Here is a 23,824-nt window from a genome sequence, read left to right as displayed (position 1 = left end):
CACGCTGGTTGCTTTTTCTGCCCTTGCACGTCGGGCTGAAGCTACTTGCGATCTCGAGGGTCCCTGGATCTACAACGTCGGGTGTCGATTGCCTGTTCCGGCCAGTGTGCTCGGAGGGCTTCGATAGTGGTCTTCAAAGTTGTTTGCCTATTTCCTTTTTTTCGACATCTCGATTTTCGCGGGAATTTGCTTGCTCTCACTGGTGCACATCATCATACGGTTGACTTCGGGTTGGCGGCGTTGGGAGTGGTAGGACAAAATGGCTAGATCCGATGTAATTGGGACCTAGGAGCTTTTGCAGGTGTCTGGCGTATTCTTCTGGTTCAAATCACAAATCCCTTCATATTCCATATCCGGAAGCAATTTTCAAGCATGATTGAAATCTCCCTCTTCCCTTTGCGCAACACGGTTCGCTCCAAAGATGTAGGGGCGACTGGACGTAGGGATAGGCATGCAATTCTGTTGTCCAGTGGCCATTGGTGTGTGGAAAAGCATTGCCTTGCCGCAGCCGCCTGGTCTTCACCCTAGCAACGCGACCCTTCGGAAGGGCCTGGCATTCCATGCCAACGACAGCCTTGGCCACTGTGCTTGCTCAGCAGAACCCAGAGAAGGTTGACTCCCGGTGCCCCGCCAAGCCGAAGAAGGTAGTCAGACAGACCAAAGGGGAGAAATGCCTTCGGCAAGACTGGATAGCGGTACACTATTTCGACTCGAAATCCTCGCGCCTGAAGAGTCTGAGTTGAATGCTGAGGCTCTCGCCCAAAACGTCCTAGCAAGAACGGCAAGATCAACATCCGCGACCATTGGAATGGGCCAGAGTCGCTTGTTCAGCCCGCTCCTCTATCGAATTCGTAATCGACATGTCCAAGTCATACTAAAGTGTTTGCCTAGGCACGTGCCGCGGCGCCACTTGACGAGAAAAAGCAAGCATACAGAAAGGCTCACCTGTCTTGCCCGTTTACCGGCAGCAAACCTTTGGCTCTCCAACGAACACTCAAGAATCGGTGTCTCTGAAGGGATGAAAGAAAGAGCGGGAGCCTCTGACATGGTCTTCCCAATACCGCGGTTGGTCAGGCTGACGAAGAACGATAGGCCGTCAGAGCTGAACATCCGAGGGTGGAGGGATCTTCGACCAGGATGGTGAGTGGCTATTGGAGGGCTGAGAAGACATCCATGTTTGCTTTTCCGGGAGCTGACATGATCTCAGGCGCAAACAACTCTGCATATGTCCTCGTCATGATAGAAAAAAAAGTCTACCGCTACCCCGAAATCCAAATACCTCACCCCTGCCTGCATGCCAGATCTTGACCGGGACATTCGATCGGCTGGAACTTTGGGTATCACTGCGTTGGCTCTCCCCACGACGACCCCCCACCCTCACCTACACAAGCAATGGTCTCTTTTCCCTCCCCTCTTGAGAGACAATACTGACTCTGGACACTGGTACGGTGGCCCTTTGAGGCGGGGAGGATCCGCGAAGACTATGAGAAGTCTATCACTTCTCAATTTTCCGAACCACCAGATGGCTGATCCGAGGCATCTTGCCTGTGACACATAGTACGGCCGAAATGCGCAAGACCCGTTACGGCCTTTATCTACGGGTAGAGATTTCGTGAGCCACGAGATTCCCGCCTTTGCACTTCTTATCCAAACATACGACGAACCTGCCTCCCTGCCTTGCTACCCGACTGACGGGGACACCACCCCAGAGATCCCAAAGACTTTGGAAGTCATAGGGAGGGTCGCGGGATAGAAAGAGGGTTTATCTTTCGAACCCCTGGAACCGGGGGCTGACGCCACCAGGGCCCGACCACGCGGGACCGGAGGGCACTCCGCGGTCGAACATCCCGCAGCCCTCTTTAAATGCTAGCCCTTGCATAGTCCCCTGCCATCCAATCACACCTCATTAGCTCAGGCGAGAGGTGCCGAGCTGGACTCCCTGCCAATACCCCGATGTGGTCAGTTACACCAGACACAGACATCGACGGAGGAGGGGCGGGGGTGAAGATGCGAAAGACATTCCGCGAGGACTATCTCCATTCAGGGAGAGTGTCCAATGCGAGAGGTATCTCACGTCTACACTTTCTTTCTCCTGCTGTCCTTCCCCCCCAAGTGCCCCCTCTCTGCCCGCGCGGCAGTCAAGGGATACACTGGCGTCGCTTTAGAAACTAAGTTTAGTGGGCAAATTCTGCCTTTCCTTCAAACTCTTCATGAAGTGGTTTCCCGTTCTAGGCTGGGGGCTAAGAAATGATTGCTAGCGCAGAGTTGTCGTCATGCCCCTCTTCTCTCTCTCCTCCCCCTGTATCATCAATGATGAATTTCTTGCCGCGTGCATGTTCATCCTTGGTCGCTGCATTGGACTCGTGAATGGCATGGGTGTGCGGGTGATCGCTGCTGCGTCGACGCCCAACCCGTCGTGCAGCATGACATGATACTCGACGGATGAAAGGAGTGGGACAAGGCGGCAAACCACCTTCTTTTCGTTCTCCCAACGGGAGGACCCAAAACATCATGTGCGGCAGAGCATCAGAGACTCTCTCGTGGTACATCATCATTCATCACGGCTCACCGCTTCGAGGATGAGAGACATGTAGGGCGGTGACCATGCCCACCGCTAACGCTTCCTCTTCTGGCACTTCGAGCCGCCCAAAATAAGACGAGGCGTTCCCGGATGGAGATCCCGCCTTGCGTTGGGGAATGGAGGGTTTTTGCTTGTCTACGGGTGGACTACCTACCTAGGTATTTCCCCCTCCCTCCTCTGAGACATGCATGTAAGCCTCATCGGGGAGAAGAGGGCGGCACGGTCGGTCGGTCGTGGGTAGGCAAGGTAGGTGAGGAAGAAGAAAAAAAACGTATCGATCTTCGTCAGGGATCACGGATTTGCTGCAGCTGCGCGTAGATCAGCTAGATGAACACCCCGACCACCTAACGAATCCATCAATGCCGTTTCCTGCTGCCTGCCTGCCCGCCTTTCTATCCCGGGCGCCAGATTGACGGGGGTGAAGGAGGAAGCAGAGAGGCCCAGCCCGTCGCGGGTCGGTCGTCTCATATTGGACCCGTCCAGATTATGCACATCAACCTGACCCTGGTGTACCGAGAGAAACCTGCCATCTGGAGTTTGGGAGACGAGTGAGGAATACGGGAGACGGGATGGGGGGGCTCGGAGAGAAGTAGTATGGGTAGGCAGCCTTGGTGAGCTAACAGAAGGCCACTCGGGAGCCTGCTTGTTTCAAGGCCCTCAGACCCAACGACGTCCAGTCGTTGGTGTCCTGTGCTATCATTTCGTCTTGTATATCCTCGTTCCATCGGGCTTACCTTTATGCCGGCGTGGAAAACGGCCTAGGGAAATGAGGTACGGCGGGTAGCGACGCCGTATGACCAGAAAGCGAGCAAACTTGGAAAGGTAAATAAACAATCGCGCTGGCTGTTAGGAGGAGGCAGGAACAGCATTGCGGAGATGTTCCCAGCACGCCTCCAACGGTCTAAACGAATTGTACAGACACTACAAAGTCAGAAAGCCACCGGCTTCGTGTCTCAGAAACCTTGAGCAAACGTCATCTACCGAGGGAAGCAGGTTGACACAAAAGCGCGATGAGATTTGACCGTGACCAGCAATTCCCCGCCCCTTCGAATTTTCCCACCCGGATGATGTCGTGCGAAGCTTGGCGGAGGGAACTAAGGATTGGGTGGTGCATCTCGGGCGGCCTTCATTCCTCTATGATTACTCCCGTGCTTGGGTGTGTTCACATTTAGACACTGGTGTTCCGTCAACCATCACATTTCACATCTCACAGTTTTGTATCAGATTTCGTGCGAATATGAGGGTGTGAGTGAGATCCTGGCTTTGCTTTCAATGGAATCCGGTGGAGTATGCCATGGAGTCTTGAGATTATCAATCTGGGTGTGCCATTATGCCGTACTGCATGGCCCAACCTAGAAAGAGAAGTACAAGACTTGTTTTCGATGGTGTTGAACGTAAGCCGGGAGGGATACAGAAATTCTCAATGGGCTGCGGTCGCACTCGCAGCTGCAGGTTGTTGGATGAGATGTCATGAAGCATGCGCAGGCAATGGGCATCGAAGGGGATATAGTGACCAGAATCGTGAATGTCCTCCAACAAGCATCGTCCGTTGTAGTCGATGGCCGAGCGGTACAGCTCCAGCCTTGAATAGATGGGAGCGTATGTTGGCTCACGGTCCTACATAATGCCATGGATAGCTTGTTTTTTTGTCATTTTCCGCCATAGTAATTTTGGTGGCGGGCGATCTTTGGCCTCGTGACTTGTCGTTTGGGTAGGTTCCGGTACTTCATGGAATACGCGGAATACCATCACATGTTTCGAGACGTCGCGGGTTCGAGTCGAGGTCTCCTCGCGACTTCTTCCATTTTTGGGTATATTTCGCTATCGAGGAAGGATCTCTCCTGACTGAGATGAAACATAATGATAGCTGTGCTTGGGAGACTGGAGTGTTGCCTCTCGGAACGGCTCTCAAGATCAAGAGACAATGCTTTTCCCAAGAAAGACCGGTAGGCTGGGAGGCTGCAGTCTAGTCTCCGCGGGTGGAGTGCTAATACTGAGGCGAAGAGACCACGACGTGGCTTTGGCAGTGGCCATCGTGGGAGTCAGCGCACACGTAGTGGCCTGGGAAGTAGGGACGTTGATCTTCGAAATTTTCCTTGAAGATGGAGTCTTCCTGGCCTCATCTTGGCTTCCTTCCATGGTTTGGCCGGTGACACGGTTGGCATGCCATGACGTCCGTGACAGTCGACAGGCTGATTGACGGTTGAGCGCTCGCCAAGACACGACCAGCGACTTTGTCGCATGCAGAGCAGCAAGGGCAATGCCCACTTCAGGAAAAGGGCGTGATGCAGTCGTGGAATATAGGGTGCTAAGAGGGTGAACAGGGCGATTGCTTGACACTACTCCTCAACACAAAAGAGGCTAGCCAGACTCGTTCAGCAGTCTGCCGGAAGTGAATTTGAATGGTTGTTTACTACTTTCTTTTCGGAAACCCTGGACACCCAATGTATATGCAGTTCTGACAACGCTCAAACCATCAAAAAAAAGTTGAACCCACGCCTCCGAGACTTCCGCTCGATCGACTGGCGCCTCCTACTTCCACACATAGTCACTTCCTCCTTGCCTCTGCCCTTTTTACCAGTAGTTGGGCCTCAGACCGGCGAAGCCTGCTAGTGCGTTGGCGTCCGTCAGCGGGTCCTCTCTCTTTCTTTGGCCAGAAAGCTATCATGGAATGTTAGCGGCATTTCTTGCTAGAAAGGGGTCATGGGATAGATGTATCTTACCTCGAGCTGGACACTCCTGTGAAGATGGACGAGCCAGTCGACATAGCTCTGTGCCTCGTTGTTCCTGTCCTCGACGAGCATGCGCGCAAACTCGTACTCGGCACCATCAATTCCTTGTCTCGCAAGCTGGATACCCAGACCCTTGGAACCCCGCATCGTCTTAAGGAACTCGACGATATTCCGTACTTGCGCGTTCAAATGTGTCTGGAGCATGGGGAGCGATGAAGTATACGCGTCGAGGCTCTGGAGGGTTGTCTTGTCTTCGCCAAAGAGATCGGCAATGAGGTTCGGTGAGGTCTGGGAGTGGAGCCACAGGAGACACTGCTGGCCGTTGTCGACGAGATAGACGCCGCCAGGTTCCACGCGAGAGAAGGACGTGCGAATCGCAGGCGGTACCTTGAGATGGCCGGACTCGTCAGGGAAGCCCTCCTCTGGAGTGAGGTTGTGAATGGGGATCATGCGCGGATACAGGTATAAGCTAAGCTCCTTGGCGCCCATGGAACGGATCATCCTCATCTCGTGGACTCTACGGTCGGAACTCTCGTTACCACCCTTGAAGGCGCGGCACTTGAGGAGACCGAGCATGTACATGGAGAACTCCTTGAGCCTTTCCGGCATGACCAGCTGGCCGTCTGGTTGCGCTGAAGTCAAGAAGTTCTTACGGTATGCTGAGAGAATGTCGATCGTACGCTCCGTCAGGTGGTTGCGGACATCCTTCAGCGTTGCCGAAGTACTTGCTAGTTTTGTGCTTGCCTCCTTGGCCAAAATCGTGAACACGGCATCTTGGTCGATGAACTTGACGCTATCCCTGGGGTTGTCGCACACACTCGCAATAATGTTTGAGCAGCGCACTCTCCGCTGGCCGGAAGCCGTGGTGTACAGCAGCGCCGACTGGAAGTGGGCGTCGAGTTTCGAGTCGAGCTTGCCGTCATAGGAGAAGGTGACGCCCATAGCCTTGTCAGCATCAATAACACCAATCTCCAGGTCGGCACCAAAAGTGTGGTGGATGAAGTTGCCGTGGTACCCGTTAATCTGCAGGCCGTTCGAGCAACGAACCTTCATCAAAGCCTGGAAGCCAGTCTCGCGCGTAACCGCGTGCTTGATTTCCATGGACAGCTTCGTGTTGTCACGGGCCCCGATGAAGTTGGGGTAGTAGAACGTCTCTCCACCGGTAGAGGCTGCAACGTGACCGACTGTGGCGATGTCAAGGTATCCGCCCGAAGGCGACGCGAGGAAGAAGTCGGCACCGATACCGGTGGCCACCATCTTCTCGGCCACCTTCTTCCATGCCGGGTGTTCTGTAGAGAAGAGCTTCTTGTCGATCTCTCCACCGGGATGCTTTCCATCGTCGCGGAGGAAGAGACGGCCAGGGCCCCAGGTAGGCAGAGCCGCCAGAGAACAGACGATCTTGCCTCCGGTCTTTTCCAATGCGGCAACAGCAGAGTTGAGGGTCGCCAGGAGGGCCGGTTCGGGGTTCTTAATGTTTGAGAACATGGTGGGCAGCATTGTCAGCAGAGATGTGATGACATCCCTAGACAAGTCAGTCAGTGCGATGGTCATATTATACACAGCAGGCAATCTTACTTAGATTCGTAAGGGTCGACAAAGAGACCGTCACTCAGGGGTACGAAGGGATCCTCAAGATCGGGCATAATCATCATCTGGGCTTGATCCAGGGCGGGCTATGATTGTTAGTCCATTGTCCAATGTCTGGAGTCCTGGGGAGCAACTCACATTGACGTTGTAGAAGTGGATGTCCTTGTCATAAGTCACGAAGCCAACCTTGGCGCCAGGGGGAATGCTCTTCTTTGGCTCGCCATTGTCATCCCGTTCTGCGTCTTCGCCACCGTACAAGGCAGCAACGATGCCCTCGCAGAAGGACTCGATGAATCCCTTGTTGAAGGACTCCTGGGTAACATCAATGACGAACAGCCAGCGCAGACCAGTAGGCTCCTTCGTCCAGTACTCCTTAGGCACTACAAACTCCACAGTACCCCTGGTAAGCTCTGGGCGCTGATCGCGGTCCACCCTTACACCTTGGGGAGTGAGTGCGGAGAAGTATTCGGACGGGGTATCGTTGGGGTAAGTGCACAAGTTGCAAACAAACTTATTGCCGCCGGACCGGAACATCATGAAGGGGTTGACGTAAGCTCTGCAGCGACGGCATCTCGGGGGGCCAGAATCGCCAAAATCAAGGACTGGAATCTCGAGCTCCCCGGGCTGGAGAGGTGCCATGGGCTGAAGGAGAAGACCCATTGGCAGACCAGTAAGTGCAAGGCCCTCGGCATTGGACGGAATGCTGTTCAGTGTCAAGCGCGCGAACTTGGGCGAAGCATTGCCCTGGTCGTAGGCAACGTATGAGACAGTCGAGGGAGGTGGCAAGTGCTTCTCAAAGGTGGGATAAACATTGGAGAAGTAGTGTTGTTGAAGAGAGTCACGGGAGACTGGCACACTAGGCAGGTCGTCGAGAGACAGCTTCTGGTGTCCGGAAGTCTGAACCACAGCCGGGGGGCCGCCAGCATCGGTGCCGTTCCGGGTCGCAAATTCAGCCGGGGAAGCGGGATTGGCGGGTGTAAATGTCTGGCCCGCGGCGACGGGGAACTGGTTCATTTGAGCATACTGAGCTTGCGAAGGGTCGTTGAGGAAGGCCGTGGCATTCGTGCCGGCAGCAGGGATTCCGTTGAAGGGTTGCGACGAGCCTGTCGCCTCGACCTGGTGGTATGCGTGGCGGTCCTTCTTCTTCCTCCTTGCTGTACCGTGTCCATCACCTAGTGACATGCCTCCCATTTGCGCCGCCAAGTTTTCCTGAGACTGGAAACCAGGATTCTGCGCATACTCCTGACCTGGAGGGGCCCCATACGGCTGTGCCTGAGGTGGTGCGGAACCAGGCTGGCCTCCATAGTATTGCTGTCCTGGAGGTGCAGGGGCGCCGTATGGAGTTCCCTGCTGGTATTGCTGCCCCGCGACGGGAGGGGAGAACTGGGGAGGTGCGGGCTGCGTCGATCGATTGGGGTTCGAAGGGTCTTGTTCGCCCTGGCCCAGCTGGTGGTACATGCTAAAGTCAGACATGTTTGCAGAAATGGGCTGTGGTCGGTGTGTTGGAGGGTTGCGTGATGGGAAGCTCGTGGTCGATTGCTCGGGGGAGTCGAATTAAATGCGGGCTAATGAAGGTACCGTAGCTTTCAAAAGCTGAGGTTCGGAGGCACGGCCAGCTAGCTGTTGTGCACCGTCAGAATCGGGTATCAAGGTCGAAAACTCGCAGAGGGATTGAATAGAAATGCGCGCACGCAATCAAGAGCGCGCCATGCCTTGCAGAAACGTGGAAATGGGATGTTTGGCGGCAAAGTCGAGAACAAGCCGAGCTTCTGGAAAAGTGACAAGCTTGAATTGTGTCCCCTTTCGATGCTCTGGCCAGACGCACGAATCAACAGGGATCCGGGCCAAATTGACACGATAACTTTCCGATCTGTTTTTCCAGGCCCGGAGTTCTTTTGGCAGGTGCTCTAAGGTACCTTTCTATGTATCTAGCCCTTCCCGGCCCTGGCCAATGCGGGAGCTCCAGCAGCTGTCCGTTGGATCCCGCAGAGCCGGGTATGTCTCCACTGTATTGAAGAAAACGGATCTAGTCCTAATAAGGAACGGAAGAAAGTCGCCGCCATCCCGATGCCTGGCCTGAGAAGGGGGACTTGGAATGGGGTTGACCCACTCTTCAATGACGGAGCCTCAGCTGGCCCCTGCTCTCCGATCAGTCCTGCGCAGCGGTACGTACCCCAAACACCTTGCACGCGGCGAGCGCATGCAACCTTGGACTTTTGGTTCCTAGATTCTTTTACGCGACACCTCCGTTGAACCTCAAACCCCACGACTCACTGCGCTTGCAACAGCGACGACAAGGAGATTATTATCTGACATTTGCGCGCCAGCGTTATGGTCGCTGCTTTTGCGCTTGCACCTTGAAGCGACTCCGTGTCGAATCAATCCCACTACTTCTACCTCCAGACGATGCATTGCGGCCCTGCCGAATAGATACCAATCATGTTTACCTTTTGCCCTCTTCAGGGCGCCCTTTCCGACTCAACAGCGTCGCAATCGATTCTGGAGCTCGATGGAGGCGTTAAGATTCTCATAGATCTTGGCTGGGACGAGTCGTTTGATGTCGAAAAGCTTCGGGAGCTTGAAAAGTAATCAGGCCCTTCCCCTACTCTGGGCGTCCTTCACGACAATCGCTGACATTCCTCCAGACAGGTTCCGACCTTGTCCATCATCCTTCTGACACACGCCACGACATCGCATTTGGCTGCATTTGCCCATTGCTGCAAGAACTTCCCCTTGTTCACGAGAATCCCCGTATACGCTACCCGACCTGTCATTGATCTAGGTCGCACCTTGACCCAAGACCTCTACGCATCCACTCCTCTAGCCGCGACAAAGATACCCCACGGCTCCCTGACCGAGGCCGCATACTCCTTCTCTCAGCAACCAACGGCCGACAGCGACTTTCTTCTGCAAGCACCAACCCCCGAGGAGATTACTCGATACTTTTCCCTAATCCAGCCTCTCAAGTACTCGCAACCCCACGAACCCCTTCCGTCTCCCTTCTCGCCGCCGCTCAATGGCCTCATGATCACGGCCTACAATGCAGGCCACACTCTCGGAGGAACGATATGGCATATTCAGCATGGTCTGGAGTCAATTGTCTACGCTGTAGATTGGAATCAGGCGAAGGAGAATGTCTTCGCTGGAGCTGCCTGGCTGGGTGGCGCTGGAGGTGGTGGTGCCGAAGTCATCGAACAGCTGCGCAAGCCGACGGCCTTGGTGTGCAGTAGTAGAGGTGCAGAAAAGGTTGCCCAAGCCGGAGGCCGTGCAAAACGCGATGAGCAGCTCGTCGACATGATCAAATCCTGCGTCAGCCGGGGAGGGACGGCACTCATCCCAGTGGACTCAAGCGCACGTGTCTTGGAGATTGCATATATGCTAGAACAAGCATGGAGAGTAGACTCACAAACGGACGGCGGCAGCCTCAAAGCAGCGAAACTCTATCTCGCTGGACGGAACATGTCGAGTACTCTACGATATGCACGAAGCATGTTGGAGTGGATGGACGACAATATCGTTAGGGAGTTCGAATCAGTTGCTGATGGGCAACGGCGTACCAATGGCACCGAAGGAAAGAGCAAGGAAGGCGTTCCATTTGACTTCAAATACCTGAAGCTTGTTGAACGCCGGGCACAAATCGAGAAGCTCCTCTCGGGCTCCGCGGATAATGTTCAAGCAGAAGGAAGGGTTATTCTTGCAAGCGACGATACTCTGGAATGGGGTTTCTCTAAAGACTTGATCCAGGGTCTTGCGAAAGATTCCAGGAATTTGGTCATCCTCACAGATAAGCCAGCCAAATCACAGACTGAAAGACCATCAATAGCCAGAACCCTTTGGGACTGGTGGACTGAACGAAGAGATGGCGCTTCGGTGGAGGAGTCGAGCAATGGTAACAGCCTTGAGCTTGTCTATGGTGGCGGTAGGGAGCTGGAGATCCAGGAGGCCAAGAGGCAAGCATTGGAGGGAGAAGAACTCAATGTGTACCAGCAGTGGCTCGCGACTCAACGCCAGCTTCAAGCTACGCTGCAAAGTGGCGGCGGGGCTTCCCTGCAAGCACCCGCAGATGCTGCCGACGATGTCTCATCCGAATCCTCATCAGACTCTGGCGAATCCGATAACGAGCAACAGGGCAAGGCCCTCAACATCTCAACAACCATGGGCCAGGCAACACGTAAGAAGGTTGTTCTTACAGACGAGGACCTCGGCATCAATATTTTGACAAAAAAGCGCGGTGCTTACGACTTCGATGTGAGAGGCAAGAAGGGTCGCGAACGATCGTTCCCTCTCGTCATGCGAAGGAGACGAGACGACCAATTCGGAGACGTGATCCGCCCCGAAGATTACTTGCGTGCCGAGGAGAAGGAAGAAGATACACCGGACAACGACGGTCTGAGGAGAGATGACGATGACGACCGACTTGGAAAGAAGCGCAAGTGGGATGACGGCAATAACAAAGCAGCAAACAAGCGCCAAAATAACAGGGCAGGGTCTGTGGATGACTTGGACGCCAATGGACCAGGTGACCATGTCGCTGACGAGTTTGACGACGTGGAGGACGTTGTTGAGGAGGAGATACAGGGTCCTTCCAAGTTGATCGTCTCGACAGAGAAGGTCATGGTCAACTTGCGAATCGCCTTCATTGATTTCAGTGGACTGCACGACAAGAGGAGTTTGAACATGTTGATTCCATTGATCCAGCCAAGAAAACTCATCTTAGTTGGCGGCACTGCGGACGAGACAACAGCCCTCGCAGTAGACTGCAAGAAACTGCTGGCCGCCCAGATTGGTGCGTCCGAGGAGAGCGCGATCGATGTCTACACGCCAGCGATGGGTGCCTGGGTAGACGCAAGTGTCGACACCAACGCATGGGTGGTCAAACTTGCAGACAGCTTGGTTAAGAAGCTCAAGTGGCAAAACGTTCGCGGCTTGGGCGTCGTGACTGTCACAGGCCAGCTCATCGCCGAGGCATTGGCCAAGGAAAAGCTCATCGAGAAAGACGACGGGGCCAACAAGAGGCAGAAGACAGAGGCTGAAGACGCTGAAGCCGTTGAGGAAGTCAAGAAGGAGGAAGACGGGGAAGACGAGACTACCGAGATCGAAGTAGTACCCACGCTGGACCTACTGCCTTCAAACATGGCTTCTGCGGTGCGTTCGGTCGCACAGCCGCTACACGTGGGTGACTTGAGGCTCACGGATCTGCGGCGGGCGATGCAGTCGACGGGATACACGGCCGAGTTCCGTGGCGAGGGTACGTTGGTGATCAACGGCGCGGTGGCGGTACGGAAGACGAGCACAGGCAAGGTTGAGGTGGAGAGCGTGGGTATTGCGGATGCGGCGACCATGATGCAGCACCGTAGCACGTTCTATGAGGTGAAGAGGATGATTTATGATGGTTTGGCCGTGGTGGCTGGAGCATAGGCGCAACTCATAACCATCGTAAGGCTACTCGTGTACTTTAGGACAAGATACTCGATATCTAAATATAAATGGATTGGCAAGGATGCCTTGAAGCATGCAATTAGTTTACAGCTACTTTTAATATTTGAATACTGCCCAAAGTAGGTCGGACTCGGCTTGTGCGTTATCAACTCGGAGCGCATTCAGGATATTACGGTCCCTCAAGACTCCGGCGGCGGACTTTCAAGGCGAGGCAGTCATGGACTTTCGATCGTCTGAAAGGAAGTTGACTGATGCTTGGAGTTTTCATATCATGTTCATCCCTCCGGCCACAGAGCCTGCGGTGTTGCGGAATCGGAAGCCGCCCAGTCCACGTCATGCTTTCTGTGGCACCGCGATCTTGGCCACTTCGGGGACTCGGATGACCGGAATTGAGGGGAGGCAGCTGTAAATCGCGAACGAAATGACCGCGTATGTGCTGTTCAGTAGTCAATGGGAAACAAAGTTCAGACTCAACTCGGGGTAACTTGGGCATAGGATATCAAGTTAAGAGAGGTACTTGGCTCTAATGCTCGGCCTACCTGCTACAACTCTCGATGATCCGTATGCAGCAAAGCACAAGTTCGCCCCTGAGGAATCTCCTTGCGACTACCTTGAACGTCGTCACAGTCAGATAATGCGCTGCATCACTACTAGGACCGAGAGCATCCAACTTGAGGACTACGGTGTCACGCAACAAATTGACCAAATGCTGCAGACGTCAGCTCAAGAAATGCCCCCTGATTGGTGGCTAGTCCCAAACACACGACTTAAACAGCAGCCTGCAATCATAAGTGAAGGGGAAAAGCTCGAGACCACCCTTCGGATTCTATTCCAGATTACGCACTTCAATCTGCTGATCCTCCTACATTTCCCGTACATGTTACGGTCCAATTGCCGCGCGAATCACGAATACAGCAGAGCGGCGCGTTCAAACGCAAGCCGCGAGCTCCTAAGTCGATACATCAAGTTCAGATGCGCGAACGAGATCTCGTTCTATTTCAGAGCCATTGACTTCTCCGCTTTCACGGCGTGCCTCAGTCTGCTTCTCGCGCATATTGAAAGATGGAATCATGACGCTGATGTGGTTGATTTTCTCGTCCATCAGAGAGCGAGTGATCGTGCTTTGATGGAAGAAGTCATTGGACTCATGTTGGAAGTGGACCATTCCGATAGCGGCTCTCTACTGGAGTAAACCGCTTCTATATTGAAAGCCTTGTTGGATATGGAAGCGGATGCTGCTAGTCGCTCGGCAAGGTATTTGGAGAGCCCATCTGCTGACAGCTCCGGAGATGCTTGTCGTACTAGTCGGTGTTTGCGGATCAAAGTTCCTGCACTCGGCACTATCAACATCATACGTCATGGCATGCCCTTTATATCAGGAAAGTCTACACATTACAAGGCGCATGAGTATATGGAATCGGGGAATGGGGCCTTCGATACAACTGGCGGAGTCGAACAGGCCCAGGAGGAACAACTCCATCTCCAAGAACATGCAACTTTGCGGAACGAAGATCTTCAGCACACGAGCCACTACACCAATTACCCTACTTTTGATTCAGGGGTGGATGAGATAGACTGGAGTTGGCAAGATGCTCCTAGCATCTTACTTGGGCCGACTTCGAACGAAATGACAGATTCTTCAAGAGATCCGCAAGTCAATTGTCTGGGCAACGAGTTCTTCTTCAGTGTCTAGAACTTACAGGCTAGGATGCTTAGGCGAGCTATCTATAAATATGGAAGTTGACCACTTGATAAAGTTAGCAGCTGAAAAAGCCGCAGTTGGCGCGCCCAGATTCGACGATAATTGAGCCAAAGAATTCCTCCCACATTCCAGAAGAGAAGATGTCACAACTCCGGCTTAGCTCTGCTACTTCTTCTCCAATAACTCCTGAGGCATTCCCTTGATGGCTTTCTGTTCTGCGGGTGTAAGTGAGATGTAGAAGTACTTCTCGATAGCCCGCACGCGTTCCGCCTCGCTATTCAACGTCTCCAGGAGCTCTACTCTATCGCCAATCTTACGCTTGACCTCATCCTTATGCAGCACAATGGTACCCTCTGCCTCCCTTGTCTCAGTATTCAGAATCGTTCGCATGCACAGGACCGTCTTGACAAAGTAGCTAGTTGGCCTCATCATGACGGCGTAGTTCATGACTTCAAAGTCCTCAGGGAAGAATTCTTGCTCCGTGAAGCAGTTGCGCTCTCGGAAGGGGCCGTCGGCGGTGTCGGTTGACGAGTACACCCACATGCGCTGACTCGAATCCGTGTTCTGGTCTAGCTTTTGGTAGACGAGTTTACCTCGCAGAGGAGCGATGGTGGTGAACTCGTGGCCGGTCTCCTTGTTCAAGGGTACGGGAATCATGGTCGCCCCCTTGCCGAAACCAACGTCGACTACGTAACGCTGACTATCAATGGTGACGAGGTTGAGCATATGGGACCTGTCAGAGATCAGCGCCGAGTTGTTGTTAAAAGCCTTTATGAGTGCTTACCATCCGCCGAACCTCTCGTCGCCTTTGATCTTTGCACCAACGCTGACGACTGTGAACCCAAGCCCCTTGAGGACGGCACCGAATAAGGCATTGAGCTCCATGCAATAGCCGCCTTTTCCCTGCACTACGACCTTGTCGAAGAGGTCCTCCAGATCAATGGAAATAAGGCGGTGCTTCGAGTAGTGCAAGGTCAAGCTCTCGAAAGGAACTCGGGCAAGTTGATGAGCCTGAAGATCCTTTAGGAGCTGCAACCGATCTGACGCATGTTTCTCCCGCGGGTAGTTGATATGGTGGAGATACCGGTCGATTTGCTCCTCGGTGTACGACATCGTGAATGCTAACTCTGGGAAGAATAGGGCATGTAAATAGGAAGGAGTTGCTTAACGTAAGTTTTGAGAAATTCTTCGAAAGATATTATGAGTTGATTACCAATCCAATCTGTGCTCGTGTTTTGATACAATGCAGATGCAACTTCAAATGCAGGTCTGGTTAGCTCCAGCGAAGTTCAGCTTGAGGGTTTTCTTTGGCGTGAGTAATAGTTTCTACACGGACTAATGACGTGGGGCATCCCAAAGGGCGCAGGCCTGCGATGTCGGCCATGTATTGGTGGTCAAGACGAGTACCGTTACGACCATCGGCTAATGTCTTCTTGGGGGCCGTTCGGAACCGACGTGGCCGAAGAGAACAAAGATAGACCAGTGCAAGTTGGAAAGTGAATGTTTTGGTCAAAGTAGCAGTAATCAGATGCATTTCTAAAGCCGCTGAGCGAGTCTTGCTTACAAGGGATAGTACCTATGCTGAGAAACCCACACACCCATTTGCGCAGAGCTGAGCTACTGTTGGTCTACTAGGTAGGTAATCCGCTTCCAGAAGTATAAAAGAGGGCGTCTGCTAACCTGGCCTGCGGAATTCTCTTGCGTCCGATTAACTGTAAAAAGGTATGGACTCTGAATGGAATTTGAGAGCGAGAACGGGACTTGAAGTATTTCGCTACAGGAACGCGCACTGAAAGGCAAGTTGATACTGTGAATCCCTTTTAGGAAGGTGATTGTTGCACCACCTATGGGCACGTAATCACGGGCTCTTCTGGCGGCACGCCACTGGGCAACCTAACTTCACACCAACAACATTGAAGTCTCCAAACGCACTTCGGTACCGCTTTGGACCAATGCGATCATACCCTCTCGCACTCTTATTCACATGTGTTGTCTTCGCAATGGGCGAAAAGTTCATCGTCGAGTTTGGCAGCAGCAAGGTGTGTTCCCAATGCCCACCGTCTGTGCTCAGATGCGCTGACACTTGCTTGCGCCACAGGATGAAGATAGAGAGGCTCTCATCAACAAGTTGACAGAAGATGAGAGAACCAAAGTAGTGAAGAAGTTCGATCATGCAATATTCTCTGGAGTGGTTATCGAGACTGGGAATCACAATCTGGACACTCTTCGGGCCTTGCCCAACGTCGGCAATGTTTGGCCATCGAAAAACGAGGGGCTTCTAGGGGCGCTTGGAGGTTCGGAAGCGCGAAGAGAATCTGCGGAGCTGTAAGCGATGCAAGAATCCAGTACAGCATTTGGCTTGCCGCCCAAAGAAAAGGAAAAGAAATCGGAATCAAGTTCACTATGTCTAGAAATGACCCGAATGAAAATTCGCAAAGTCTATCATATGTCTAACTTTTGAGATAATCGAGTCTAAGCCTGGAAAGAAGCCACTTCTGATACGGTAGTGAGGAATCTTGGCACATCATGGCCGAACCGCCCAAGAAACAGGCCGTCGACGGCCTCGCCCAGCTTCTCGAACAAGCCCGGTCCAGCACTGCCGCCGTAGATGACTCTAGTCGTGCCGGTTCTCCTCTTCACGCTATCAAAAGCTCTGATACCCTTGACTACCTCAATAACGTGGCCCTCGCTGGCCGGTTCGCTTGCGCCAATTGCCCAGACTGGCTCGTACGCGATGATGACTTCCGCCGACTCAGGCACGTCTGCCAGGGACTGGTCGATCTGGACTTGACATTCTCCCAGTGCGACACTCAAGTCTCCTTTTGTCTTTTCGCCGATGCAGATCAAAGGCGCCATTCCATTCCTGCTTGCCGCTGCGGCTTTCTTGGCCACGGTCTCGTCGGTCTCACCAAAGATTCTCCTTCTCTCCGCGTGCCCGACCTCGACGATTGAGACGCCCGTCTCGCGTAGGACAGCGGGGCTGACCTCGCCCGTAAAAGCTCCAAAGTCATCCCAGTGGCAGTCTTGTGCACCCAACCGGATTGGCACAGCTGAGTTCTTGAGGGCTTCACTGACGGGATGGATGGAGATAAAATCGGGGATGATGAAGATGTCGATGTTCTCTAAAGATGTTGGAGAAAGAGCGGCTAGTTGTGTCTGAACTGTGGCGATGAAGTCGAGCGTGCGTTGGAGCGGGAAGTACATCTTGGTTGAAAGACCGATAAGCCTCCTATTCGGTGATGTCGTCATCTTGAGGGTATGGAACTTCTGTGCGCAGTGTCTGCTGGTGGCTTCTCGTTGACCTGTTGCTTCACGGGTTCAGCTGCGTGTGAAGAACGAAGCGTCCGGGCCATGCACTTCAAATAGTGCGGAAAATCGGGACTGTGCCCCGCCTAGAGGGGCTTGCGGCCGGTCACTCGACCCATCGTTGCGGCAATCTTCCCCATCGTATCGTCAAGCTTCCCGGTTGTCCGATGGCATCAAACGTTGACGAAGTTCTCAATCCAAGATTCGGAGAATTTGCAATCTCTCCGTTCTTCGTTTGCAATAGGTGCACCTAAATTTCCGCTGGGAAAGCTGACGGAGCTCACCTAGATCTTGTCCCGCCAATATCGAGACTTGGGGAAATAGGGAATGGCGAGCTTCAATGTCGATGCTGAGAGTTTGAACGACATCTGAGAGAACGAACACCACAATTAAGGACATATGAGTCTTTAGGAAATTGGAATTACAATATGATGGATAGTATGTGAGGAATCAACTAGCTCACCTGTAATCCGACTTACTGCTGCTTCTAAATCAAGCTCATCCCGAGCTTGACTTCGACTCACTGGTCACGCTTATGAGAGTGAACAGGATGAGTGAAAGATCGTAGAAACAGAAAAGCAGGGGTTCTTGCGCTCTTAAGTACTTCTTTATCATTGAGTAGGGCCGCGCACCGGCCCCGATCTTGTCACGACTCTCCGGGCTCAGGATCTGCCGAATGGTGCGTATACCGGGTTCTGCATGTAGCCTCGAACATCATTCGCCAAGACGTTCATGTGAGAGCAACCAACATTTATATCATCCTACGAAGCCTGAATGAAGAACCAAGTTATTGGGAGTTTCCGATGACTCAAGATGTGTGCCATGAGGGCGCAGGGTATGAGATCGCAGATTCACATGAGACCTGAGCTCGTCATTGCGAAAGCTGTGGTTTAGGGTGAATATTTAGAAGAAGAATGAACGCTTTTATTAATCGTTATTTAAAAGGAATGCAACCAACAACTGCTTCATGCTGTAGCCTCCAGACTCTTGATGACGTGAACCTTTTCCGCACTGTTGCTCGTAGGGTCGAATGTGTACCCAAGCCAGTCCTTCGCTAGTCGTCTTGCGAGTTCCAAACCAATGACTCTCTCACCCATGCACAGCACCTGCGCGTCGTTGCTCAGAATTGAACGCTCGACGCTGAAACTGTCGTGTGCTGTTACAGCGCGGATGCCCTTGATCTTGTTGGCAGCAATGGCCATGCCGAGCCCCGTGCCGCAGATGAGCAGCGCGCGGTCGGCCTTGCCGTCGGCTACCATTTGCGCGGCGGCGGCGGCTCTATGAGGGTATGCCGTCTTGTCTGCGCCATCGTGGCTTCCAACATCCTCGACGAACTCAACGCGAGCGTCCTTTTCGAAGTCTGCCTTGATTGTGTCCTTGTACTTGATGCCAGCCTCCTGTTTGGGTGTCAGTCTCATGTTTTGAGAAGCAAGGCACTTCTGCTGACTTACGTCGCATCCGACTACGATGCGGTACTTGGAAACGGGGTTGCTGCCCATCTTGAATGTTCTTGTATGATGCGGGGTGGTGAAGCTTGAAGACGGATCTGGAGATAGAAATTTCCTTGATTTCTCGGATGTCTGGAGACGAGTATAAGAAAGTACCAAAGGCCGCTACCGCCACGACTTACAATACTTACTTATAAAGCGTCGAGACCGCCATGTGCATCGGTGTGGGTGTGATTTGTCGCGGATGGCTCACCCCCCTAGCCGATCTTCCGCTGCGGAAATCCGGGGTCGAGACGCACCCACGACCGATTTACTGGGTCCCCGGAAAATCGCACACCATCAACCGACCACACCACATATGATATCGACTGGTCAGCATCAGGATGGGCCTTTCTGTGATAATTATCAGACTCAAATCGAACCTCAATATCAAAGGAAGCTCATATTGTTCAGTTCTGCAATTCGTTTCGTGAGCTTCATCGACATCCCATACCCCTACACATAAGTAGAGATAGAAGCACCATCACAAATCATGTCCGACCGCCACATCTTTACCTCCTCAGAGGGACTCGTTGATAAGTCCCTTAGAGGATTCATCTCATACAACCCTTCTCTTGGTCTGGACCAGTCAAACCGTGTGGTCTTTGACTCAACATACGACAAGTCCAAAATCAGCATCATCTCTGGCGGTGGCTCCGGCCACGAGCCCGCATGGGCAGGTTATGTCGGCAATAACATGCTGGCGGCCTCCGTATCCGGAGACATCTTTGCCAGCCCGTCTGCGAAGCAAATTCAGTCTGCTATTGAGCGTGTGCCCTCAGATGTCGGCACGATCCTTGTCATCACCAACTACACCGGCGACTGCCTCCACTTTGGCCTCGCTGCAGAAAAGGCACGGAGTCGTGGGCACAACTGCCGCATGATCATCTGCGGTGACGATGTGTCTGTTGGAAAGGCAGGTGGTAGCCTGGTAGGACGCAGAGGTCTTGCCGGGCAGATTGGTGTTCTCAAAGTCATCAGTGGAGCAGCTGGCGTCAAGGCCGGCACTCTCGATGACATCCACAAGCTTGGTGTTTCTGTCGAGTCCGAAATTGTGTCCATCGCGGCCACCATGGACCACTGCCATGTTCCCGGGCGCACAGAGCACGCTCGTCTGGGCGCCGACGAGGTGGAGGTGGGAACCGGACCTCACAATGAGCCCGGCTACAGCAAGGTCTCGCCCGCGCCTACTGCAGAGGGCCTGATTGACCAGCTGCTGCGGTACTGCCTGGACCAGGAGGATCACGACCGAGCTTATGTCAAGTTCAACAACGACGACGAGACGATCCTCCTTGTCAGCAATTTCGGAGGCATCTCCTACCTGGAAATGGGCGCTCTTGTCGACGAGCTCCTCGAGCAGCTCGACACCAAGTGGAACATCAGACCGTCAAGGGTGTACTCCGGCCCTCTCGAAACCTCTCTCAACGCACCTGCATTCTCAATCTCCTTGATGAACATCACAGCGGCATCAAAGAAGTGCAGTTTCTCAGCAGAGCAAATCTTCCAATTCGCCGACCTCAAGACCAACACACACTGGGAGTCGATGGCTGGCGCTCAAGCTGTCCGCCGCGACAGAAAACTTCAGTTCGTGCAGTCACCTCCTGAAGAGCCAAAGAAGATTGAGGCCGACCGCGACGTGAGAATGGACCCGGCAACGCTCAGGTCGATGCTGAACATGGCTTGCCAGGCAGTCATTGAAGCCGAGCCTGATCTGACAAAGTGGGACATGGTGATGGGTGACGGCGACTGCGGTGAAACCCTGAAAACGGGCGCTTCGCATCTCCTTGATGCTCTAGACAACAAGGGTATCGCAGCCGAGGGATCCATCGTCTCAGTTCTTCACGAGCTAGAGGACATTGTTGAGAGCAAGATGGGTGGCACGCTTGGTGGTATCCTCGGCATTTTCTTCGTCTCGCTCAGCAACTCCGTAGAGGAGAACGCGTCGTTGGCAAAGTCGCAAGGTATCTTGCCTCTCTGGACACTGGCGCTGACGTCCGCTCTTGCGCATTTGAGTCATTACACACCCGCCAAGATCGGAGACCGGACGATCCTGGATGTCTTGATCCCATTTGTTGATGCAATTCGCAGCAAGGGTTTCGAGGGAGCTGTCGAGGCAGCTGTCGAGGGAGCCGAGTACACGAGGAAGACAAAGGCTAAGCTTGGTCGTGCGACGTATGTCGCAGCGTCTGGGAAGGATACGTCATTCCACCCCGATCCTGGTGCTTGGGGTGCAATGGTTGCCATCAAGGGCTTGCAATCCGGCATGGCATGAATTCTCCGAGCCTATCTTCTCGTACCTTCATTTTCACATATAATATAGCGTTAGATTGAATTTACCAAAACTCTTCATGTTCAATCTCGCTTCAACTTTTTTGGCAACTCCGAGAACCGACATGACAGGCCTAATAATGGAACTTCGCCAACTTAGCCAAAACAATGACAAGTTCATCATCATGAAGCCTCATTTCCGTACTCACTCTAGCCTGGTCTCTCGAGCCACCGTTATTACACACCAGGAGAAGTGCTATACCACTGGCAGTCCACCATAGAATGATTGATAGTTTCTTGTCGATCTCATGGCTAGATGGTCAGCTATGGTGATATTGCCACTCTGGGCTTTATGAGTATTTGAGTAAGTACGGAGCTCTACAAGCTGCTGGGTCTAGCCTTTGGTTCGATCTGGGGCAAACGAATAGACACGCCATACACTCACTACAAACACGGTGAGAGTTGTCAGTCAACAGCCTCATACCCAAGGCCGCAGCAACACTCTAAGTTGCTGAAACCAGCTCTGATCGAAGTAGCAAACTGCAGCCATCGGGTCGGAGCCTGTTAGCCCTGAGATCATGATCCACAAGCGGCCTCGGAGCTGGTATGACAGCATCGTTCCGAGTTGACTATCTCATCCCGACGCTTGATTCGCCAATGGATCAAAGATGTCAGGGGCTTCAGCGACATGCAAGCACTTTACACATGGTAGACTAAGGCTCTGCCCAGAAGCTTAGCACTCTCATCTGCCGGCGAGCATCCACGCTGTCGGAACCCGAGTGGCCGTTCCTGAGGGCGCCCAAACTGCCGGGAAAGACAGGGAAGCAGCATATGCCATTAAACTGTCAAGCTATCAGGTCCTTGTGGCAGGTCAGATTGACCAATAGAGGTAACAGGGGACCACTAGCGAAGCTGGAAGAGGCCGAATACGTGAATCATGCTGTAGCTGAAAGCTGTTCAGTAAGTTCACAAGCGCTCTATCTTAGGAAAGATTTCTCACTTGATAGCCGTGCCGGCTTTAGGTAACTTGATCCTCAGTCGATGTCATTCACCACGACTCTCAGCTCTTTGGTAGAGTCCCCTTTCGACTAGATCTATTTATCAGCATAGGGGTCATACATGTAACTCCACATAGCATCACTCCCTTGGGTTCAGCCAACATTCAATGTGTATTGTCCATTACTTGAATCACAGACCATACAACGGTGTAATCTAGAGGCAAGTCCGTATGAATTTGCTGATTGTAATCGCGCTCCCACCGGGCCATGGCCCAACCTGCCTGATGACCAACTCACGATGGCACTTCCCTCGCCCGTGTTGACAGGATGACTTCGGTTCGGGAACTCGGCTCGGCGGAGGCTCCGCTCCCGAACACACGCCAATTTCCCCTAGGGCAGGCATGGAAACCGGGGTTCTAAGTGACAGCGGCTCGAGTTTCTCAAAAAGACGTAACATCAGAAAGACCCCTTTCCCCAGAATTGCGGAAAAGTTTTGCCACGTCTCCGCACCGTTCGCATTGGCTGCGGCTCGCATCCGGGGCATTCTTCCGGGAGGGGGGAAGCCGTGGGAATGTGAATGATTGCCACATTTCCGCAGGCTTCGTATTAGTTATGACATACTCCCACCGTCCGTCTCTCTGACCCCCGGGAGAAAAGGCTGTACACATGAACACATCTTGCGGGGCCTGCCCCGCATAAGTGTTCCAGCGGCCGGATCTCTTGGGTTGTTGTTCGAGGCTTTGAGCTGTTCGAGCTTGCCGGGAGGCTTCAGCTCTTGGCTTGTTCCTTGACGTGGTCATGCGACCTTGCTCTCCTGAGGTCCAGACTTTTGGATATTGGAAGGAAAACTGGGACTTACCAACCTCAACGTCGCGAATGTTTTGTTGTTGGATGAGACTAGACCCGGAACTATGGGGGCGCTTGAGGGTCCCGGGGAAATCGTATGCGCCGGGTTACCTGTTTGGGCAATCCGAGGTCCGGGGCACAGACGTGATCTCAGTGGCGGGTTGGCCGGGTCAATCCTTTTTGAGTTCAAGGGGGTCCAACTTGCGGAGTCTGGGGGTTCGCGGGGGCAAGGTTTTTTGGGGACTTGAGGCTCCTTTGAATGGATCTAGCGACGTTCTGCTCACCGTGAGTTTTTGCAAACGGATAGTTCAATGCTGACACCGGGAGTTTGGATAGACTGATACACGCATCTCAGATTCGATTCCCTCGATAATGGAATCTGTACGCAAGATCATGCCGAGATCGGAGCCATGACAAGCCCATGTGTACATATCGACCAGGGCCAATAACTGACAAGACGGGAACTGAAAGAGCCAAACACTCCACAAGGATGTCTTACAAGTCAAACCCCTGGGAGTCTGTCAACTTTTCCCGTTTGCCGTTTGCCTCCCCCTCATCCTACGATTACCCGGACTGCGCGGCGTCTGGCGTCTGGCGTCCGGTGTTCGTGCCGCAGTGGTAGCTGCCGAGAAACAGCTCTCGCCTTCCACGTACTTCATTGCAGTGCCAATGCTGTTGGTTGACGACAATTGGCTGCCCTTCACCAATGACACGGGCATATAGCCACGCTTACCATCATCCTTACCTAGGGGGGTGTGTTGCGATTTGTGCTTGGACGAAGGGTCCTAATCCAAGATGGGTAATGCCGGGGCTCTTCAAGCCCGCCGTTTCTGATCTTAGAATAGTAGATCGTGACCAACAAAACAAAGTTAGCTGTC

At 53.2% G+C, this 23,824-nt stretch overlaps 9 protein-coding genes across 9 annotated transcripts; 4 read left to right on the top strand and 5 right to left on the bottom strand.

Annotated features, from left to right (window-relative positions):
• Nucleotides 1-5,155: 5,155 nt before the first annotated feature.
• On the bottom strand, nucleotides 5,156-8,373 carry CABS01_07539 (Sec23/Sec24 trunk domain-containing protein; the record flags this gene model as incomplete). The annotated part of the gene is made up of 4 exons (XM_060540901.1): nucleotides 5,156-5,242; nucleotides 5,305-6,835; nucleotides 6,889-6,986; nucleotides 7,039-8,373. 4 exons carry the CDS (start codon nucleotides 8,371-8,373, stop codon nucleotides 5,156-5,158), a joined length of 3,051 nt encoding a protein of 1,016 aa, XP_060403069.1.
• A 966-nt stretch (nucleotides 8,374-9,339) lies between these two features.
• Nucleotides 9,340-12,318, top strand: CABS01_07538 (RNA-metabolising metallo-beta-lactamase; the record flags this gene model as incomplete). The annotated part of the gene is made up of 2 exons (XM_060540900.1): nucleotides 9,340-9,485; nucleotides 9,546-12,318. 2 exons carry the CDS (start codon nucleotides 9,340-9,342, stop codon nucleotides 12,316-12,318), a joined length of 2,919 nt encoding a protein of 972 aa, XP_060403068.1.
• Nucleotides 12,319-12,865: 547 nt separating this feature from the next.
• CABS01_07537 (uncharacterized protein) lies at nucleotides 12,866-13,531 on the top strand (the record flags this gene model as incomplete). Its single annotated transcript, XM_060540899.1, has 1 exon — nucleotides 12,866-13,531. The coding sequence occupies one exon, from the start codon at nucleotides 12,866-12,868 to the stop codon at nucleotides 13,529-13,531; it is 666 nt and encodes a 221-aa protein (XP_060403067.1).
• A 675-nt stretch (nucleotides 13,532-14,206) lies between these two features.
• Nucleotides 14,207-15,154, bottom strand: CABS01_07536 (N-acetyltransferase; the record flags this gene model as incomplete). The annotated part of the gene is made up of 2 exons (XM_060540898.1): nucleotides 14,207-14,774; nucleotides 14,826-15,154. The coding sequence occupies 2 exons, from the start codon at nucleotides 15,152-15,154 to the stop codon at nucleotides 14,207-14,209; spliced, it is 897 nt and encodes a 298-aa protein (XP_060403066.1).
• Nucleotides 15,155-15,993: 839 nt separating this feature from the next.
• Nucleotides 15,994-16,370, top strand: CABS01_07535 (uncharacterized protein; the record flags this gene model as incomplete). Its single annotated transcript, XM_060540897.1, has 2 exons — nucleotides 15,994-16,080; nucleotides 16,140-16,370. The coding sequence occupies 2 exons, from the start codon at nucleotides 15,994-15,996 to the stop codon at nucleotides 16,368-16,370; spliced, it is 318 nt and encodes a 105-aa protein (XP_060403065.1).
• Nucleotides 16,371-16,513: 143 nt separating this feature from the next.
• CABS01_07534 (triosephosphate isomerase) lies at nucleotides 16,514-17,290 on the bottom strand (the record flags this gene model as incomplete). The annotated part of the gene is made up of 1 exon (XM_060540896.1): nucleotides 16,514-17,290. One exon carries the CDS (start codon nucleotides 17,288-17,290, stop codon nucleotides 16,514-16,516), a length of 777 nt encoding a protein of 258 aa, XP_060403064.1.
• Nucleotides 17,291-18,312: 1,022 nt separating this feature from the next.
• On the bottom strand, nucleotides 18,313-18,846 carry CABS01_07533 (ribose 5-phosphate isomerase; the record flags this gene model as incomplete). Its single annotated transcript, XM_060540895.1, has 2 exons — nucleotides 18,313-18,744; nucleotides 18,799-18,846. 2 exons carry the CDS (start codon nucleotides 18,844-18,846, stop codon nucleotides 18,313-18,315), a joined length of 480 nt encoding a protein of 159 aa, XP_060403063.1.
• Nucleotides 18,847-19,327: 481 nt separating this feature from the next.
• On the top strand, nucleotides 19,328-21,106 carry CABS01_07532 (dihydroxyacetone kinase; the record flags this gene model as incomplete). The annotated part of the gene is made up of 1 exon (XM_060540894.1): nucleotides 19,328-21,106. The coding sequence occupies one exon, from the start codon at nucleotides 19,328-19,330 to the stop codon at nucleotides 21,104-21,106; it is 1,779 nt and encodes a 592-aa protein (XP_060403062.1).
• An 899-nt stretch (nucleotides 21,107-22,005) lies between these two features.
• Nucleotides 22,006-23,665, bottom strand: CABS01_07531 (uncharacterized protein; the record flags this gene model as incomplete). Its single annotated transcript, XM_060540893.1, has 4 exons — nucleotides 22,006-22,042; nucleotides 22,722-23,009; nucleotides 23,401-23,410; nucleotides 23,473-23,665. 4 exons carry the CDS (start codon nucleotides 23,663-23,665, stop codon nucleotides 22,006-22,008), a joined length of 528 nt encoding a protein of 175 aa, XP_060403061.1.
• Between the last annotated feature and the right edge of the window lie 159 nt (nucleotides 23,666-23,824).

Source organism: Colletotrichum abscissum, assembly GCF_030869225.1.
Source record: "Colletotrichum abscissum strain IMI 504890 chromosome Unknown Scaffold_16.1, whole genome shotgun sequence".
Lineage (NCBI taxonomy): Eukaryota > Fungi > Ascomycota > Sordariomycetes > Glomerellales > Glomerellaceae > Colletotrichum > Colletotrichum abscissum.
This window is presented reverse-complemented; position numbering and strand designations above follow the sequence as displayed.